General features: G+C 60.2%; 1 protein-coding gene across 2 annotated transcripts; it reads right to left on the bottom strand.

Annotated features, from left to right (window-relative positions):
* Positions 1-1,817: 1,817 nt before the first annotated feature.
* On the bottom strand, positions 1,818-15,437 carry LOC138164981 (coiled-coil and C2 domain-containing protein 1B-like). Of its 2 annotated transcripts, none has more exons than XM_069093000.1 (24): positions 15,323-15,437; positions 14,920-15,011; positions 13,249-13,396; positions 11,621-11,727; positions 11,001-11,123; positions 9,410-9,538; positions 8,974-9,256; positions 8,641-8,750; positions 8,377-8,452; positions 7,880-7,948; positions 7,587-7,717; positions 7,063-7,135; positions 6,752-6,873; positions 6,278-6,416; positions 5,974-6,137; positions 5,663-5,788; positions 5,350-5,408; positions 4,857-4,973; positions 4,688-4,761; positions 4,535-4,593; positions 4,167-4,218; positions 3,793-3,892; positions 3,441-3,531; positions 1,818-3,353 (listed from the first exon to the last, which is right to left on the bottom strand). In XM_069093000.1, the coding sequence occupies exons 2-24, from the start codon at positions 14,983-14,985 to the stop codon at positions 3,225-3,227; spliced, it is 2,547 nt and encodes an 848-aa protein (XP_068949101.1). In that variant the 5' UTR covers positions 14,986-15,011; positions 15,323-15,437; the 3' UTR covers positions 1,818-3,224. The 2 variants fall into 2 exon arrangements, with proteins under 2 accessions (XP_068949101.1, XP_068949100.1); XM_069092999.1 differs by having other exon boundaries at positions 15,209-15,413.
* Between the last annotated feature and the right edge of the window lie 1,703 nt (positions 15,438-17,140).

Here is a 17,140-nt window from a genome sequence, read left to right as displayed (position 1 = left end):
GTGGAAGGGGGAGGGAGGTGGGAAGCCCAGAGATGGTGATCAGATAAGGAGCATGAGGCTCACAGAACTTCGCGAAAGGCCTAAGGACAGCGGGATGGACTGTGCTGCCAGGTGGTGAGCGCCCCATTACGGAAAGCCAAGGGAACCTCATCTAACCCTCATTTGGCAAAGGAAACGAACCCAGGGAGGGGAGGGGATCTGCCCCATGCCCACAACAATGTGGCATCCAGCACTGCTTCCCTTGTCGTAGATGATACCTGGGTGCCTGGGCTGCTCAGGATTCCTTCCCAAATCCGGGGGCTGGCCAAGGGCCCAGGGAAGCAGAACCCCTCCCAATGCCCAACAAAGGTCTTTAGGACAAGTTTGTGGCCCCGCACTACATAGAGGCCCGATTTTTCCTGAAGCCCACAAGTATGAAGCCAACTGCAACTGAGTGGGCAGCAGCCACTGGGAATTCTTAGGGACCAAACAAAGCCTTATTGAAGCAGGCCTTTACTGAGGGCTTAATTTGAATGCCCTTCTATGCTTGCTAAAAGAAAAGCATGGCAGAGGCCAAAGAGCGCCTTAGAAACCATTGGGACCAAACCTCTCATTTTTCAGATGGCGAAACAGGCCCAGAGACTGGAAGGACCTTATCTAAGGTCACACACCTGGCATCACTGAACTGGGACTAACCCATGTCTTCTTTCTCCTGGCCTGGTGTTTTTCCCAAAGCACGGGGGCTACAGTGCTGGCCTATCAGCATATTTCCCCATTTGTAAAATGGCACAGTAAAATCTGCTATACCCAACTGAGATTATCTCAGGGCTCACATGAAGCCACACATAAAACTCACCCCACACCTTGAAAGGCCCTGAAGTGGGCATCATACTTGGCTGGATTTAAGTTGCAGATGAATGCTTCCCCACCTTTCCTTAATGCTGAGCAAAGGAAGCGAGGAGGGTTGGGTGTCCACCCCCGCCCAGGCAGACGCAGTCAAGCTGGGCAGGGGCAGAGCTGCAGACTGCTGGCCTGGAGGCCTGCTGCTCCAGTCATGAGACTAGCTCCTGTCCCTGGCTCCCACATTGCTACTACAGCCAAGTGTGCATGTGTGGGGGGGGGGGGGGGTCACAGGAGTGACTTGTTCCCACAGAAGCACAGCACTGGCCTAAGGGCACACGATTCACTGCTCCATGCCTGCTTCCTGCAGCCCCCAGAGCCGGGCACTCTGACCTCCCCACAGTGGGAGCAGCTGAAGCCGGATCATCATCTAGGAGGTGAAGTCCATCATTTTACAGATGAGAAAACCCAAGCCCTGGGAACATGCAGTGACTTGCCCAAGGTCATACCAGTCCACAACACTAATGTGTTATCAGGAAAGCCAAGAGCCAAGATTCCTCCTCTGCTTGGGCACTGCTTCTCTCTGCACAGTAAATGGGTCCCTCGGGAAACGCCTGTAGTCTCCTCACACTCGGGGTCAGAGGAGCCTTACAGAGCCGAGGGCCTTACGTCGGTCTCCCTGCCCCGATGAGTCTGCTTTCCCTTGGGCCCTAGTGCACAAACCTAGCCTTGCCTTGCTCTGCTTTGGCCTATGGGGTGGGGAGGAAGACCAGGAGCAATGAGAGGAAGCTGCCAAGAGGCCAACTAAGGCTGGAGGGGGATGAACTCGGCCAGATCAGAGCTGTCCCAGGTGGGGACAGGCCGCCCTGAGAGGCGGTGTGCGCCCCCCACCTCATCTTCAGAGGCCAAAGACCCACTCTTCTGGTGGCTGACCCAGATGAATCTGGAGGCGCCTTCCAGCTTGAAGGTGCGCGCAAAGATACACAAACACAGCAGGCTTCTGTTTCTGGTTACAGTCTTTTAGTCTTGGGGGGCCAGGGTCTGGGTCACAAAGCATCCCTTCCCTCCCCCCACATAGTACCCAAGGCCGCTTTTTTTCCTCCTCTCAACATTTTGGGAAGTAGGAAAGCTAGTGCAAGTTACTGTCTGAGAAGAAGGCACAGAAGCCAGGCAGAGGAGCAGAGAAGGGCCCGGCCACCAGCAGCCGCTTCCCAAAGGGAGGCCTGAGGACCCGCCCACCTCCTCAACCTTCCAATCACGTCTGTCTTTTAAAGGCACATCCAGAGAGAGACTGGGGAACGAACCTTCCACCAGCACAGGGGTCAGCACAAGGGCTCTCAGGCTGGTCTGGGGAGGCCAGCGGAGCCCAGCTCCAGGTGCTGCAGGGAGAGGGGCCCAGGCCCCACGGCACGTGGCAGCTCCCCAGCACACGGGGCATGGAGCGTGGTCAGTAGTGCATTTGCTTAACAAGTCTTTGGTGCTCAGACTGGCAGCATCTTCTCGCTTCTGGTCCAGGGCAGAGCTGGCAGCAAGCAGAGGCCGGGCACTGGCCCTCTGCACCTGTGCCCTGAAGAGGAGGCTCCTGGAGGGATCCCCTCGTGGCCCTCAGCTGTCTCCTCTTCTGCAAAAAGGGCTAATAGCTGCACCCACCTCCCAAGGGCATCACAAGAGAAAGGAAGAATGGAGGAAAAGTGCTACAGCCATGTCACAGCGAAGTTGTCAGAAACCAGTCAACAGAAAGGTCAGCTAGGGTCAGAGCTGCCAGTATCAGGCAGAAATCAGACACAGGACCCCCAATCCCCACCTTCTACATGGGGAGACCCAGAGAGCCCCGCTCTGGGAATCTTTCTGCACAGAGAAGCCTGGATAAAGCGGCCCCCAGCCCAGACAGGCCTCTGTGGCATGGTGGATGGACGTGCAAGGCCCATTTTAGCTGGGTGACCCCATGTCAGTCCCTTGACCTCTAGGACCCAGCTCCTCATCCACAAAAGATCTAAGACCCTACTGGGTTGGATGGCACAGGCTCTGAACTGGGAAGCAACTCCTTGGACCTCTTCTCCCCCAACCCAGACCCAAGCAAGAAGCCACTGCTGGAAGAACCACCACCATCAGTGTGGGCCTATGACCACGAGGGCCGACCAGATCCAGTCCACGCACAGCAGGCAGACACCGGGGGAGGACCCTGAGGCTAAGCGTCCCGGCCCACAGTGCCTTTGTCTGCTCCGAATGACCTCTGAGGTCCCCGATCCCTCCCAGCTCTGCCAGCTGTCTGTTCCCCTCATCCTGGCCACAGCGGGGAGAAGGCCATGGGTGTTTGTGACCATGGAGCCCATCCCCCCCCAGGGCCCACTCAGGGCAGCAGCGCGGGGGAAGGGCAGGGAGCTTTTCGAGTCCGGCCGCGCACCTCACATGCCCCTGGGCTCCAGGATCAGCCAGTTCTCTGTGACCATCTGCACATCTTGTCCACTCAGGGGCTCCCGGAGTCTCACCTTGACCTCCAGTTTGCCCCCCGTTGGCTTTCTTCCATCTAAGACCTGTGAAAAGGCCCAAATGTAGAGGAGAGATGGAACCACTGAGGTCACTTGGGCCCCCCAGCCCGGCCTGAGGCCCCAGCCCCCTACCTCCAGAATCTCCCTGATTTCACACTGGGTCTCCAGCCGCTCAAGCTTCAGAAGGGCCGTCCCAACCTGCTTATCACTTCTGAAAAAGGACCTGTGGATGGGGGTGGAAAGGGCGGGTGAGCTCAGGTGCGCGAAGACGGCCAGTCACGGACCCCCAGACCCAGGGCTAGGCCAAGCTTTGCCCTTTGTAACAACCAGCTGCCAGGTAAGGTAATGAGCTGTCCATCTCCAGAGGAATGCAAGCAAAGGCCGGGTGCTCATCTGTGAGGAAGGGTAAACAGCACTTCCCACTCCAGATCTGGTGAGGCCTGGATTCCACCCACTCCCTTTCTGGAAGCCGGGCCTCACTCACCCCTTGTGAAAGATCTCAAACTTGATGCCCTTGTTCTGGACCAGCCTGCGGAAGCCCCGGTGGTTCCGATTGATGGTCAGTTTGAAGAGCTGGTCAAACTCTGCCAGGAAAGGGGGGATGTGAGGGAGCTGGAGCGCGGGCAGGCTGGAGGGCCCAGGAGCACAGGCCGCAGAGGCCCAGCAGGCCCCTGTGCCTGAGACTGAAGGGCTAGGCCAAAGCCTGATCCTTCATCGATCGTCCTCCACCCCTGACCCACGATCCCTGGCAGTGCTCAGAGCCCTCGGGCCGGGCAGGGTCCTGGCCTCCCCCTCCCCTTTCTCACAGGTGCCCAGCCTCTCTGGGTCTCCAGGAATGGGGCAGCTCCAGGCTCCCACCTGGAGAGTTGGTGTTCTTCACCACAGACGTTTTGTTTTTCTGGGCCTGGTCCTGGGGACACAGACAGAAGAGGGTGTCCAGGGCAGCCGAGGGTGGGGGGTGGACAAGGGAGCTGTGGGCTCAGGACAAGGGCTGGGCTTGCATGGCACTGGCGGAGGAGGTGGGTGAAAGGGCAGGATGACCTCTGAGTGTTAGAGCTGAGAAGGAACAGAGGAAACTGAGACCAAAGGAGGGGAAGTGACTAGTCCAAGGTAACCTAGAGGAAGCCAGATGCCTTGTCCAGGGTGGGTGACTCAGCAGCAGCCATTTCAGGGTCCCAGAAGGTCTAGGGGTGAGGGCAGGAGGCACAGGGCGGGCCCTCACTCACCGAGCTGGGATAGTGGAACTCAAACCGGACAAATGCATCCAAGTCATCTGGAGTCACGCCTGTGCAGGGGACACAGGTGGGGCTTCAGCGCTCCCAGCGCTCTCCACCTCCTGAGGCCCCCTGCCCTCCCCCCAAAGGGAGCCCCAAGGGCACCTGGCGGGGCCGGGAGGTTCATGCCCCTCACAATGAGAAGGTGCATCTCGGTGCTGTTGAGCTCTGAGAAGATCCTGGGGGAGACAAGGCAGATGGAGATGGGGAGCCAGAGTTGCTGGCTGCCAGGGACCACTCTGGGCCCACACTGCCCACCACCCCAGACACAAACCTCACGGTCTGGAAGGTCTTCTCCTCGAAGCGGTGGCTGGGAGGGTCCAGGCCTTGTGCCTGCGCCAGCTGCAGGATCTCCAGCTGTCTCTTACGGTCCTGGGCCAACTTCTCAAACCTGTCAGGGAGGGGCAAGCTGATGCCAGAAGGGACCCCAGAGGCCAGCTTCCCTCCACCTCTGGGGATGACCTCCCCACACCTCTCCAGCCCAATCGGCTGGAAGCTTCCCAGATTTCTCATGCCTCTAGACCGCCATCAGGTCCTGGCTGAGCACCCCTGCTTTCAGCTGACCCTTCTACAGAATCCCAGAGGGGATGAGGCCCCCTCTCTCACCCTTCCTCCCCACTTTCCCCTCAGCACCAAGGCCCTACCAGCCTGTTAGAAAGAAAGGGCTCTTGGACATCAGATAAAGGCTGCCAGGCCAGGGCTCCCCATGTCCCAATGAGGACTGTGGCCCCAGCCCAGGCCCCGACAGCTGATGCTGGGTCACTCACCGTGTGGTCTCTGCCACGTTGCCCTGGTGCATGAACTGCTTGGAGTACAACAGGCACTTCTGGGAACGGAAGCAAAACACATTGGTGGATGACATGGCGTGGAGGGGAAGCCAGGCCTCAGGGACCATCTGGCTTAGAGCCTCTGCCCGATGCCCGCTGGGGCTCTCGCAGCGGGGAAGTCTGCCTTCACTGAGCTACGATCTGCCCCCCTCTTGCTCTCCCCACGTTTCTCCTCATTCTGCCCCCTAAGATGACCCCTCTGGTGCTCCTGGAATGGAGGGCACTGGGTGGGAGCCCTGGGAGGGATTCTGACCTCCTGCTGTTCCCGCAGCATCCTGTGCAGTTGAGCATACACCTCGTCAGTCTTTGGGGACAGCCCCAGATCCTCATGGCGGATGAGAACAAAGCCGCTGTCGTCATCGGTCAGCGGGGAAGACACCTGCCCCGTCCCCAACCCAGAAATGAGCTTGGGGAGACTCCCAGAGGCCCAGGCCCACCCTCACTCTACAGCCTGCAGAAGGGAAGCTCCTTGAGGGCAGGGCACCTCAGAAACCAGTATGGACGCCCAAGATGAGGCTCTACCCAGCCCGCTGCCAGGTGTGGGGGCCAGACCCCCAGGCCCACCTTGGTCCAGCCGCCGCTGCGCACCAGGGCTATCTGCGCGTCCAGGGCCTTCGCAGCACGGAGGTGGGCTTTGGCCTGCTCCAGGTCTTTGGCCCGCTTGGCTTGCAGGGCAGCTCGCTGGCACTGGAGTCTCTGGCTCTCCAGCAAGGCCAGCTGTTTCTGGGCTGGGTGGACAAGAGACCCTGCTGGCCTAGCCTGGGGGCTCTGAGACCCCACTGGATCCCCTGCCCCTCCCGGGGGCCCTGAGTCTTCTTTTCCTTTCCCAGGGTCAAAGGCTTTCCCCCCGTCCCCGGGATGGGCTTACCTGCTGGGGACAAGGCCTCCTGGGAGGTGGAGCCCTTGGGCTCAGGGGACGGCACAGCTGAGGGACTGGCTCCCTGGGGAGCATGGCTAGGCCGCTGAGCTGGCTTCTTAGCCACTGGAGCCTGGGGGAGGGGCTCTTCCTAAGGAGGAGGGAGGTGTGGTCATTAGCTACTGGCTCCCACAGGAGCCCGAGGAAGGGAACACAAGAGCAGACCCAGACCTGGAAGGGTTGCTGAGGTGGGAGTGATTACTCCAAGGTGGGGGGTGTCAAACAAACCCAAATCCAAGGCTCTTTCCAATACCTCACAGCCTTCATTATCACTCCTTCGTAGAAGGGGAAACTGAGGCTCAGAGAAGAAAAGAGGCTTGGTAACAAGGCCACCAAGGTCACTGAGCACCAGAGTTAAACCGGACTGAACCCCAAGTGGTTGGCTGCAGACTAAGAGCACCTCCCCCTGCCCAGAGGCCTCCATACCTCGTCCTCGTCCTCTTCCTCTTCTTCATGGCCACCCAGAAGCTGAGCCGCCTTCAAGGCTGTGGCCAAGGGGTTATCCTCAGGGCCCGAGGGGGCCTCCAAGCCAGGGATAGGAGGGAAGCCTGGGGGGTAGCAGTAGGAGGGGCCTGAATAGCGAGGCTTTGAGCTAGAGGCACCTGACCAGGGTGAGCAGCTTCCCCAGGAGCCCTGATTCCTCTCCTACAGCCTGGACTCAGCGGGAGAGACCAAGCTTCGAGGAGCCCTCACATGCCCCTGTCCCCACCCCTGAGGAGCCCCAGCTTCTCACCCACCTGGGGGGACAGGAAGCTCGGCTAAATTCACTTTCCGCCCGGCTTTGTGAGCTCGGATGGCCTCCTGGTATTGCTGGGATTAAGGCCAGGAAGAAGGAAGGGTCAAGGGTGAGATGAGCCATGGCAGGTCTAAGCCATCTCCCAAAGCCTCCTTCCCTCCCCCCTGCCCCGCTGCCCCAAAGAGGGATTGGAGGCTCCAGAGTTTGGGAACATCTAGTCCAACCTCTCCTCCGACAGAGGAGAAAACTGAGGAACATTTGGCCTCCTCTCCAGGGCACAGGGAACTGAGGCCACACAGCTGTGGCCCTCCCACGCTGGGGCTCCAGGCCGTGGGGGGGCTGAAGCAGGATGCTAGGATTACTTGCTGTGTGTCTCTAGCTGAGTCCTGCTCCCCTCTCCCCCAACTGGAGGGGTCCCTCCCGGCCCTGCCATTCTATGGCTCTATGAACAAGTCCTGGAATGGCCCCTCATGCAGCCCAGCTGCCCGCCCCCCGCCCCCCACATGCCCTAAACCACAGGGTCACCTTGGCGATGCGCTCATGCATGCGGGCCTTCCGCTCATCTCCGCTGCTTTTGGCCTGGGCTGCAGCTTCTTGGTACTTGCCTAGTCTCTGGCCCAGGGCCTCCAGCACCGTCTGGGGCTGGGGAGGGGGCACTGGGCCCAAAGAGGCCATCAGCTATTTCCCCTCCCTGACCCTGGTGGGGTGGGGTGTGTGGTCCCCACCACTGACTCCTTCCTCCCCTCCTGTGAGGTTTAGCAGGGGCCAGGCCAGGGCCAGCTGGGGACCCACCCACACCCTTCCTGTCCAGTGTTTACCTGGGGCTGACATCACGGGCTTCAAGTGCTCCAGGGGGCCGGGGCTTGGGGGTGGAAGGGCCTTGAGCTCTAGGGAGAGTGACATGGAGGCAAGCTCGTCCTATGCTGAGGGCCATGTGCTAAGCTGAAGTCCCCGAGGCTTGGGGAGGACCAGGGCAGGAGCAGCCCCTTCTCTAAGGGGAAGGGCCTGCAGGGCCAACACCCTCCTCTCCCTCCTCATTCTGCTAGCCCTCTCTCTCTCTGGGCCCCAAGCACCCTCCATTGGGCCTTTCATGTAACAACAATGTAATCAATGTTTGCCGAGTGAAGAAAAGAGGAGGAAGGGGAGAAGCAGATGAGAAGGGGGTGGAGGTACATTCACCCAGAGACAGTTTTCTCTGCATAACTGGGACAAACCCACTGCTCTGCTTCCCTCCCCAGGCTGGGCTGATGCTCAAAGGGGAATGATGATGTGTGAGCCCAGAGGAGGGAACACAGGCCGTGCCGGTTCTGCTCACCCGAAGGGGGAGGAGGCATGCCGCTCAGGTCCACAGGCTGCCCGCTGTCTAAGGCCTCCAGCACAGCATCAAACCTCTGGGGCGAGAGAAGGGCCGGGTGAGGGCCTCAGCCTGGGGAAGCCACTGTCCAGAGCCTGCCCAGCCCCAGCCTCGGGCTCCTCCTCAGTACAATGAGGTGAGCAGCCCAGGACCCCGAGGCCACATCCAAAGCCCTGCATTACCCGCCCCAGGGAGTCACCCTGGGAGCAGCCTGGCAGGCCGCACCTTGCCGATCCGCATGCACTCTCGGGCCCGCTCTAGATCGCCTTCCTGCTTGGCTTTCAAGGCGGCTGCTTTGTACTCCTTCTGCCGGGTCAACAGCAGCAGCCGAGAGTCTGATGGGGGAGAGACCAGCTGAGAAACTGGGGCCAGGGCCACTGTCCCCCTCCCTTCCCCTAGACCCCACCGAGAGGCTCAGTGTCTGAGGGGCTGCCCTCACTCCAACATCTGGCTGCTGAGGGAGAGAAACAGGGCATAGAAACCTAGCTGCAGGGGTCTGGGGCAGCCAGGGGCTCCTGGACGGAAGGGGTGGGGGGCATTGGTTTGGTTCTCATGTACCTGGCTCCGGGGCACCTGCTTCTGCGGGCGCTGGCGTACTTTGGAGGTCTGGGGTAGCTGAGGGGCCCGATGTAGTTGGGGGGTCTGGGGTAGCTGAGGGGCCTGGTGTAGTTGGGGGGTACGAGGTAGCTGGAGGGTCTGGAGAAGCTGGGGGTTCCCCACAGCCTTCATTTTCTGCAGTGAGGGGCAGCTCTGGACTCTTCCCACAGGCCACAGGGGGTGGGATCTCCTCCTCATTGATTTTCTTGCCCTTCTTCACAGCAGCCAGCTGGGTCTGCAGGGTCTGGGAGAGGAGATGGTCTGAGATCCCATGCTAAGGACGTGTCAGAGGTCTCCTTTCCCCCCCAAACACAGACCAGGGAGCCCTCCCTGAGAGACTCTCGTCAGCTGGGGCCAGCCACCCTTCTCCCCACAGGCCCCAGGTCTCACTCCCCACCTTCAAGCCTCGCTCACACCGCCGGGCTTTGGCCCCATCCCCGGCCTCCTTGGCATTGGCAGCCGCTGCCTGGTAGTTGGCAATCCGTTCCTCCAGCAGCCCCTGCACCCCGCCTGCTGTGGGCCCTACCTGCAGGGCACAAGGATCATTAAGCTGGGAGCTGGATGAGACTGGGGCAAGAGACCAAGACCTTTTCATGGATGGACCAACTGATGCTCTAGCTGGGGAAGGTACTCACCAACCCCAGTGGCTAACACTGAGGCTAACAAGAGGCAAGGATTATCCCCACTGTATAGATGGGGAAACTGAGCCAAGGAAACTCAGTGCTTGCCCTGGGCACACAGCTGGGGCATCTGTCACCCAAGGCTATGCCCTCTGCACTGCCCACCCACCTCTCAAAGGGGCAGGAGCCACAGTGCCAGTGCCTCCCCCCCCATGATACCAACCTGGGGGACTGACAGGGGGTACAGGCAGACCCCCCCCAAAGTCCAGCACTCTTGGGATTTGGGGAGGGCAGCTTCCCTGATCCCCTAATGCTTCATAATGCTTCATGTGGCCCAGAGCACTCCTCCCTTTCCCAGCCAGCTCCTAAAAAAGCCTCCTCCAAGCCCCTGCCACCTTGAAGGTGCTCCATCCAAAGGCCTTCTCTCCATCCTCATCCCTCTGGACCTCTGCCTGGCACTCTTCTCCAAATTAGGCTTTCCTGCTGCTGCTTTTTCCCCCTTCTCCTGGGCCCCCCTTCTCTTCCCTCTCTGTTCTCTCATGTGACCACTCACTGGCTTTGATGGCTCCCACGAATATCTCTGTGCAGACGGTCCTAAGGCCTAGAGCCCCTGGACCTCTCCCCAGCTCCAATCCCATAGGCAGCACAAACTCACGGGTCCAAAATAACTCATTCCCTTTCCTTCCTAGTTGTCTCGTCCCTAAGTTCTTACCAAGGGTGCCACCCTCCTCCCAGACCTTCAGGCAAACCCTTCACCTTCCCTCACCCCCACACATCTGTTGCCAAGGCCCTTCAACATCCCCTCTGCAGCATCTCTCTCCTACCCGCCCTTCCAGACGAGCGCCTGCTGGCCTTGAGTCTCTCCCGGCTCCGCTGCCAAAAGGATATTTCTAAAACCTAGATCCCTCCTGCTCAGAAACCTTCGGTGTCTCCCCACTGCCTTGAGAAGATGCTACCCTCCTGCCCTGGGGGCTCTGCCTGGCTTTCCCAGTGAGCTGCCATCACTGCCCCTGCACCCCCTACCTGCTGCTCCGCGGAGACCCAAGAGCTCCCTGCGAACTTCCCAGCATTCCCAGCAGGTGCCTTTTGTGGCCACTCCCATCACTGGTCTCAAGATCTCTCCCTCTGGACACATTCTATATTTAGGGACTGGGTCTGGATCCACTCTGGAGAACAGAGGCTCCTCAAGGGCAAACCCTCCCTGGCACCTCAAGGGCCCGGCACAGAAGAAACATCTGTTCACTGAATTAAAATGAACTGAGTGCCATGTGAGGAAACTACCCAGAGCTCAACTAGTAGCCACCCACACCTGCACATGGCACACCCAGAGGCTGTCTACGGGGAAAGGGATCCTTCGCCCCCCCGTACCTCTAGTGTTGCTGGGGCAGAAAGCTGTGTGGGGGCTGCCAAGGTCACCGCCTCCTCAGGGCTGCTTCCTCTGCCATCCTCCTCTCCTTCCTCCTCCTCTCCCAGGACCTCCTGCAGCTCCGCCTGAGGGAACAAGAAGGTGGAAGGAAGCCCCCCGCCCAGAGCCAAAGGCAGCCCCAACCTCTCAGACTGGGGTGGAAGGCCCATCCAAATGTGAGGGCCCCCCCACGAGAGCACCGGAGGCTCTGCCACAAACCCTGACTTCATGGCCAAGGAAGTGACGTCGGGGAGAGGCAGGGTCTGGAGCCTGAGAAAAGACCTGGGTTCAAATTTCCTGAAGTTTGCTCCCGGGCCTGTTTCCCTCCGGCAAATGAGGCCTGGACTTGGTGGCATGGGAGGCCTCTTCCAGCCCCAGGTCTCAGATCCTACCAGACCTCAAATACCCTGGACAAAGTCACACCTTAGAATCAGGAGCCCAGCCCTGGGCAGTCGGAGCTTGGCCCCTCCGTTTTACATAAGAGGAAACTGAGGCCCAGGGAGGGTCAATGACTGGATCCCAATCACCTCGGCAGGGATTCGAGTCTGTCGGAAGGGAGCTGCCCTGGCCCCCAGCCACGTACCAGCAGGTCAGTGTCTGCCTCCAGCTCCTCCTCGTCCTCCTCCTCGTCCCCCACGTCCCGCATACATTCTGCAGCCAGCTTCTCGATGTGGGCCATGGGCAGAGGAGCTGGGGGTGCACAGAGGGTCCCTCAGTGCCGACCCCGAGCCCAGGCTCTCAGAGAGGGCTGGACCATGACAGAGATCCAGAGAACCTTGGGACTGTCCAGTCCAACCCTTCATTTTAGATAATCGGACCCCAGAGAAGGGACTTGGCTAACACCACACAGCAAACAAGCAGCAAGCTGGGACCCAAACCCAGGACCCCGCCAAGGTTCCCCCTGCCCCACCCGAGACCACAAGGGGGGCCCTTGGGCTGGAGGCTTGGCGGCTGCCCAGCCTCCTGAACACAAATGGCAGGGCTGGCTGGGCTAGCTGGGACAACCCCACCCACTCTAGGACAACTGGAAACCCTCCAGCCAAAGTGAGACACTCCCAGGTCCTCCTGGAGGCACTGGCATCCACACAGGAAGCCAGCTGGAGGGAGGGGTTCGGGAGGCTCCCACTGTACAAGGTGGCGCCTCCTATAGGGGGAGGGTCACAGTGGGCAAGCTCTGCCTTCTACAAAGCCCCCAGACTGGACTTCCCACCCCAGTCTTGGTACCATCAGCAGGTGAGCACATCCCCCAGAGCAAGGCCAGCACCTGGGAAGTTCCCGTAATCCCTAAGATGCTCAGGGCAACACCCCATCTGGCGTTCTCTGCAGGAAGGGCCTTGATCCTAACCATCCCAAGGAGAGGGTCTTGGGTATGGAGCCCTGTGGCCCAGATTGTCTTAAACGATGACAGGCCAGTCATCGCTGACCCAGGCAAAGAGTAGCGGTAACAAGAAAACAGCAGCTCTGATACAGGGAGCCAACAACGTCCTTGGTCAGCCCTATGGAGCCATGCAAACTGCAGGGGCAGCACGGCCTAGTAGACCTGGGTTCCAATCTAGTCCCAGATACTTCCTAGCTATGAGACTCTAGGGAAGCTACTTCCCCCTTCTCTGGCTGCAACAACTATTAAATGAGGGGGCTGGACTTGATGGGCTCCAAGGTCTAGCTTGAAGTTGCTAAGCCCAAGGTCAGTCCTGGGCTCCAGTTTCGGAAGGACACTAATAAGCAGGGGAGTCCAGCAGAGGGAAGATCTCAGGGCTCTTCTAGGCCTCACCTTACAGACTGGAAAACTGAGGCCCAGAGATGGGGCCCAAGCTCCGATTTCGTGTGTGTGTGTGTGTGTGTGTGTGTGTTGGGGATAGGGGGGGGGGTAATCGGAAAGCTGCCTCCATGGACCTGAAGAGCCACCTGGTCTGGCCTGGCTTGGCCTGAGGGCAGACCCTTGAGCAGCCCAGGAAGAAATCCCTACCCAAGGGGGCCCGGCCTCTCTGTCAGGTGGTGAGCTCCCGTCCCAGCTGTGGCCCTGGGGACCAACACCTCCTCTACATCCAGGTGGGTAAAACGCTGCAAGTGCACAAGACCAGACCTCTCCGCAAACCCGCCTTCCCTTGTGGCCCAGGATTAGTGTCCCCAGCCTGAGGACTCTGAGAGATCCAGAAGTGCCTCCCACATTCTAGGACTGGGCCTGTGAGCCTGGCCCCACCCCTCACTCACCTTTCCCCTTGGGCCTGGCCTTGCTCTCTGGGGTGCTGGTGTCGCCAGTGAGGGCTAGCAGCTCTGCCTCCAGGTCTCCGTCATCCTCCCCGCCATCCTGGGCCTCCAGCACCATGTCTTCTGGACTGAACTCCACAAAGAGCCCCAGCTGTAAAGGGAGGAGAGGATGGGGAGGGGTGTGGCCCAAGGGGCTGAAATCCTACTTCTAAAGGACTTTAAGATTCACAAGGTGATCTCATCAAGAAACAGCCTTTATTAAATGCTTGCTAGCCCTGTAAGGCAAGTGCCACCATCATCCCAATTTCCCAAATGAAGAGAGTGAGGCTCACACAGCAGGTCAGGATCTGAAATTGGGTTCACCCCTGGTCTGATGAGTCCAGCCCAATCATCTGACATATATGGACACTGAGGTTATTTAAGTATCAGTCTTTACAAATGTTCTGATTAGCACATGTGTGCATAACTGGTTTCTTCTGCAATTCCATGTCCCTGGGTGCAGGGCCCCTGGCCTTGCTGTCCCTGGAGGAGGGTCCCCCTCAAAGCCTCTGGTCCTCAGATGCTCCCAGCCCCCCGCCCCAGCCATGGCCACAAGAAGGGAACTTCACAGGCAAACCTGGGCCTGGGGCCACACTGCAGGCAGGACTGGACAGGGGGCTGGCTAGGAGGGGCTCCAGAGCCACACCTGACTCCAGCATCTCCTCTCCCTGCAGCCTCTGCTTTTCCACACTTCTCTCTCAGACCAAGTGCAGGAGTCTGGTCATGCAGGCTTGGTGCCATCCTCAGTCCTCCCTCACACTCATCACACACACATCCCCTGTGTGGCCAAACCCTTCACCCCCTGGCAGCCTCCCACCAGGTGACCACTGGAGCCCAGCCTCACTCCCAACACCTTCAGCAGCTCCCCGGCCCCTCGAAGGCTCTACTCCTGGAACTGCAGCGGACCCCCGCCAGGCAGCCCCATCTCATGCTCCTCCTCTCCAAGCTGGGCAGGAGCACTTTTCAGAAAGAGAGGCACTGCGCTTCCCTCCCCCCTATGCAGGAGGGGCCCCTCTCCCCATGAGGCCGAGCTCCAAGCCGGAGGGCCCCCCCTTAAAGGCAACCTCTGGGCATGGGCCACGGACAGACGCTGACCGGTGGTAAGACCTTGGGTAGGTCATTAGGGGCTGGAGAGCAGAGAGACGACCTCCGGCCAACGGCCTCAGTCTCCTCCACTGTAAAGTGTGGCTCACAACGGTCTCCGCTTTTCGAGGTTGTCGAGTAGAGCAAAGGAAAGGCTATCTGTAACTTGGGGTTAACCGTATACAGGAGGCGCCTAATGAATGCTTGTTTCTGTTCTACCTCCCTCCGTCCTCTTCTGTGGGATGAAGGCTAAACGCACTGCCCTTGACCTCCTCCAGCACCGCCTCCACGCCCTTCCAGCTGCACCCACACCCGACCCCCGGCCTTCTCCTCAGCAGCCCCCTGCACCCTCGGCCCGGGGCGGACGGCACGGTGGTTCTGGGGGCATAAACGACACCGCTAGCTCGCGGCCGCCGCCTGCCGGAAGAAGTTGGGGGGGAGCGCGGGGCCCACCCTGGGGCCTCAGTTTCCTCCCCCGCAAGACGGGGGCGTGGACGTCTGGGGGCAGCCGAGGTCGGGCCCTCCCGGGAGGGGGACGCCCCTCCTCCGTACCTGCTTGGCCGCTGCCAACCCCTGGCCCCGGGCCTGGGGGCCCTTCCGGGGTCTCGGTCCAGGCATCTCGGCCTCGCCGCCTCCGGACGTCCCTGGGGGGGAGAGAATCGGGGGGGTGGGGGGGCCGGTTCAGAACCTGCAAGTCTAGAACCCCAGAAGCCAGGGGGGTCCCTGGGGGGCCAGATGGGGAGAGACAGGGGCCTGGACCACGTGACCCGGGGCCAGGCGGGGCGTTCACCGGCGCAGATTCCCCTCCCCCGCCCACATCTGGCGACCCCGCCCTCCACACCTGGCCGCAGGTGGGCTGCGGGACGCGGGGAGGATGACTAGGCTGCGATAAGGAGGGGTTTACACTCACTCCGGGCGCCCCTGGAGACCACCCCCCGCCCCAACCCGTCCTGACCCCAACCCGCCCTCGCTCAGATCCCGCAGAGAATGCCGGAAGCGCCCAGCGGCCGCGCGCGGACGAGTCCTCTTCACTTCCCACGTGACCCCGCGGGCCGGGCGGCTCCCAGTACGCATGCGCCCTGCCGAGGGGCGGGGCCCAGGCGCATGTGGGGCGGGACTATGAGGCAAGGAATGCGGAAGGGCGTGGCCATCAAGGCGACCTAAGGGTTAGGCCCGAAAGCCCGGGGTTGGGAGGGGCGGGGCGAAGAGTTCAGGGGCGTGGCCAGGTCCGGGCCCAGTCGGGAGGGGGCAGCGCGCTGCGCGTTCTCCCTCCTGTGTGCGCGCTCCGCCCCCGTGCCCTCCTTCCCTGCCAACCTTAAGGCTCGGAGGGCGGGCTCGAAGGAGGTGAGTCGTCCCTGGAGCCCCGCCCCGGGCCCTCCCCCGCCCACGTGGACGAGCCCAGCTGCGGTGCTGGGGGCGAGGCAGAGACTCTGGGTGCGCACTTACGTGCCACCTGCTGTGTGCCAGGCTGCGTGCAAGCATGGTATGGACAGGAGTGCACTGGGGATAATCCCAAGCGAGGCTTCCTTTGGGAGCATTTTAGCTGGCACTTAGAGGCGAGGGAGAGCAGCGCAAATGCCTAGAGGCTGGACGGGCGGCGGGGGTCCTTGGTTTGCAGAGGCTGGGGGAGAGGGAGGGGAGGGGAAGTTGAGTCTGACCTTAGCTTTAGGCTGGACTGGGGGGGGGGCACATGTGGCAGGCAGACCACCAGCCGCCCCCCCCCCCCAGCTGTTGCGCTTGTCCAGGTGTGAGAGGATGGAGGGTCTGCAATAGCACCAGGGGCCGCGGCTCTAGAGGAGAGGCCAACTTTGAGTTGACCCGGTTCACCCAGGGGTCAAGATGGGAAAGCAGGCGAGTGCAGACGGGATGCTGAGACTGGGCCATGGACCTCCCTGCCAGAAGAGAAGTCTAGGTGGCCTCTCCTGGAGGTCCCCTCAGCTCAGCCGTCCCTTGGGCTCTCGGACTCCCAGATCTCAGGGCCTTTCCAGCTGGCAGTGTCTCTGAAGCACCACTTAGGAATTACACTTACCCCCTGTCCACTGCCCTTCCTGTTCAGCAGGGCCCAGTACACCATAGCCAGGAAGACTTTCAGCAATGAGGACCCACCCCCGGGCCCCCAGAAGCAGCCCGCCCCATCTCTGCCCAGCTCTCTCTAGTCATTAGGAACTTGTCTTGACATTAAGCTTATGTTGGTCTCCCTTCATTTGATCCCAGGTCTGCTTTTGGGACCAGGTAGAACCTAACGCCCTCTTCCCCATGTCAGTCCTTCTAAGTCTTAAATTCCTCCTGTTTCTCATAGGACCAGTCTTACCTGGCCACACCCCACTGGACTTCTCCTGTCACCTCATCACCACCTTCTGTCCTGATGAGACGATGGAGCAGTGAACTCCAGACCTCCATTTAAGGAGGAGCCCAGGTCATAGCGATTCCTCATTTCTCTCCTAGCCATCCTACTTTGGGACTTCTCTGACTTGATTGCGACCCCCTTTTCAGCTTCCTTTTGTCTCTTCCCTTAGATTAGAAGCTCCTTGGGGGCAGGGACTGTCATTCTTTTTTGTTTTTGCATCCTGCTTATGTGTCAGGCACTGACATATAACAGGTGTCTAATAAATGTTTACTGATTGATAATAGCACTTATGTGGCACCTACTGTGTGCCAGACCCCCTCACTAAACACTTTACAGATATTATCGAATTTGAGGGCAGCTGGGTGGTGCAGTGAATGTTGCTTTGGGCCTGGTGTCAGAAGACGCATCTTCTTGGGATCAAATACA

The sequence above is a fragment of the Petaurus breviceps genome, unplaced genomic scaffold (assembly GCF_028583685.1).
Source record: "Petaurus breviceps papuanus isolate PSGF00001 unplaced genomic scaffold, PetGlider_PUasm1.0 207, whole genome shotgun sequence".
NCBI lineage: Eukaryota > Metazoa > Chordata > Mammalia > Diprotodontia > Petauridae > Petaurus > Petaurus breviceps.
This window is presented reverse-complemented; position numbering and strand designations above follow the sequence as displayed.